Genomic DNA, 2346 nt, shown 5'->3' with positions numbered 1-2346 from the left:
CTCTCTCTCTCTCTCTCCCTCCTTGGCTGATTCTCTGGAGCACAGAGACCCATATTGCTCACTCTCCTGCCCGGGCTTCTCAGACTCTCTCGAGAAGGTGCCCTGTGCCTTCACCCCCATCAAGAGGGCGCCCGGTGCCTTCATAAGAGACGCAAGTCCTGTGTCAAGGACTTTATTGGTTCTCTGCATAAACCAGGGAATATTAGCCTCTTTCTCTCTTTCACTTTCTTATCATCGCCTCCAGACCACCAGGTCCCAGTCCATTAAAGGACCCCAACAGGTGTTAGCATGGAAACCAGTTAGAATACTCTAGAACTAACAAGTCCTGTGAACTGAACTTCTTCCCATTCTGCTCCTTCAGTTTGGACTAGGCATCTTTTTTTTTTTTTTTTTTGACTACTGAAAAGATGGAGGAGATTTCCTTCCAGTCTTTACATCTACTTAGACATAATCTTTTACATTTTTAATGAATGCAACAATATACATATTTTTATTAAAATGTTTATTGTTAGCATTTCTCTGTTTTTATTTTCCTCTATAATAGGATTTTTAAATGCTGGTCTTAGCATCGTTCTAAGCCCGAGGATCAAGACCAAGGCTCAGCCTCTACCTCTCTTCTAGCTTCATTGCTCTGACCCACAGCCTCCTCATGGCCTTCTTCACTTCAGCATTTCTCAGGGAGTAGATGACTGGGTTGAGCAGTGGGGTGATCACCGTGTAGAACACGGCCACCGTCTTGTCCGCAGACAGTGTGGTAGAAGGTCTCAGATAGATGAAGATGCAGGGCCCAAAGAACAAGGTGACCACCGTGACGTGGGCCCCACAGGTGGACAGGGCCTTGCGCCGCCCCGCGGAGCTCCGAGTCCTCAAATGGAGCAAGATGACCACATAGGAGGCTAAGAGGACCACGAAGCTGATCACAGATAGGGTCCCCCCGTTGGCAACGATCAGAAGACCAATGAGGACGGTGTCAGAGCAGGCAAGTTTGAGCAGGGGAAGCACGTCACAGAAATAGTGGTCGATCACATTGGGGCCACAGAAGGGCAAGCGGAAGATGAGAAGGATTTGGGCCAAGGAATGTACAAAGCCCCCCACCCATGCTGCTCCCACCAGGAGGGCACATGCCTGCCGGCTAATGATGGTGGTGTAGCTGAGGGGCTTGCAGATGGCCACGTAGCGGTCATAGGCCATCACAGTGAGCAGGAAAATCTCAGTGCCACCAAACAAGTGGATAAAGAAAACTTGTGACATGCAGCCCCACAGAGGTATGGCTTTCCTCTCAGCCAGCAGATCTGAGATGAGTCTGGGGGCTGTCGTCGAGGCGTAACAGATCTCTGCAAAGGACAGGTAGCTCAGGAAGAAGTACATGGGGGAGCCAAGGCTTCTGCTGCTTATGACAGTGAGGACGATGAGGAAATTCCCCAGCACAATGGCTGTGTACAGGAGCAGAAACATCACAAAGCAGACTTTCTGCACCTCTGGATTGGAAGAAAGTCCCAGGAAAATGAATTCTGTCACATTATGTGTGTTAGCCATGACGCAGCCACCAGGAGGCAGGAATTTGGGTGTGTGATCTTAAATGATACAAAACAAGACTCCTTCCTTAAGGCGTCCCTTAAGGCCCTTGCATACCTGAAATGCTACCATTCAAACTCTGCAACCTTGGAACCTTCTCAGAAATAGGAAATCCATCTCTGCAATCCACAGAACCCTAGGCTTAGTGACCCTCCTCTCTTAGAACATTTTGGAAATACAGCACTTTGCACATTGAACTGTAGGGCTTCCCGGATGGCACTAATAGTAAAGAATCACCCTGCCAATGCGGGAGATGCAAGAGATGTGGGTTTGATCCTGGGTTGGGAAGATCCCCTGGAGGAGGGCATGGCAACACACTAGTGTGTTCTTGCCTGGAGAATCCCATGGAGAGGAGCCTGGTGGGCTACAGTCCATGGGGTCACAGAGAGTCAGACACAACTAAAGTGACTTAGCTTGCACACACACATTGAATTTACTGTAATTGTTTTACGTGACCATCTGCCCCACCAAACTGAACTTTGTAGAGCAGGTATTATTTCTTACTACACTCCATCTCCAGTGCTAACTGAAGCACCTGCACAAAATCACACTCACTGAATGGACATAGGATGGAGGAACAGTGCATACAGATCATCCTGGCCTTCCTAGCGCAGCATTTGGTACATCACAGATGTTCAGCAAATACTGAAAGAACAAAGGTCGCCAAGGACCAAGGCCACATCTGCTCCATCCCTGAATCCCACGTCTAGTGCAGGGCTTGCCTCAGGCAAAGACCAGACCAATGTGAGAGCGCTTTGTAAAATACCATGG

At 48.8% G+C, this 2346-nt stretch overlaps 1 protein-coding gene across 1 annotated transcript; it reads right to left on the bottom strand.

Moving 5' to 3' along the window:
* Positions 1 to 606: 606 nt before the first annotated feature.
* On the bottom strand, positions 607 to 1536 carry OR4X2 (olfactory receptor family 4 subfamily X member 2). The gene has a single exon (NM_001390172.1). It carries the CDS (start codon positions 1534 to 1536, stop codon positions 607 to 609), a length of 930 nt encoding a protein of 309 aa, NP_001377101.1.
* Between the last annotated feature and the right edge of the window lie 810 nt (positions 1537 to 2346).

This window comes from Bos taurus, chromosome 15 (genome assembly GCF_002263795.3).
Source record: "Bos taurus isolate L1 Dominette 01449 registration number 42190680 breed Hereford chromosome 15, ARS-UCD2.0, whole genome shotgun sequence".
In the NCBI taxonomy this organism is placed as follows: Eukaryota; Metazoa; Chordata; class Mammalia; order Artiodactyla; family Bovidae; genus Bos; species Bos taurus.
This window is presented reverse-complemented; position numbering and strand designations above follow the sequence as displayed.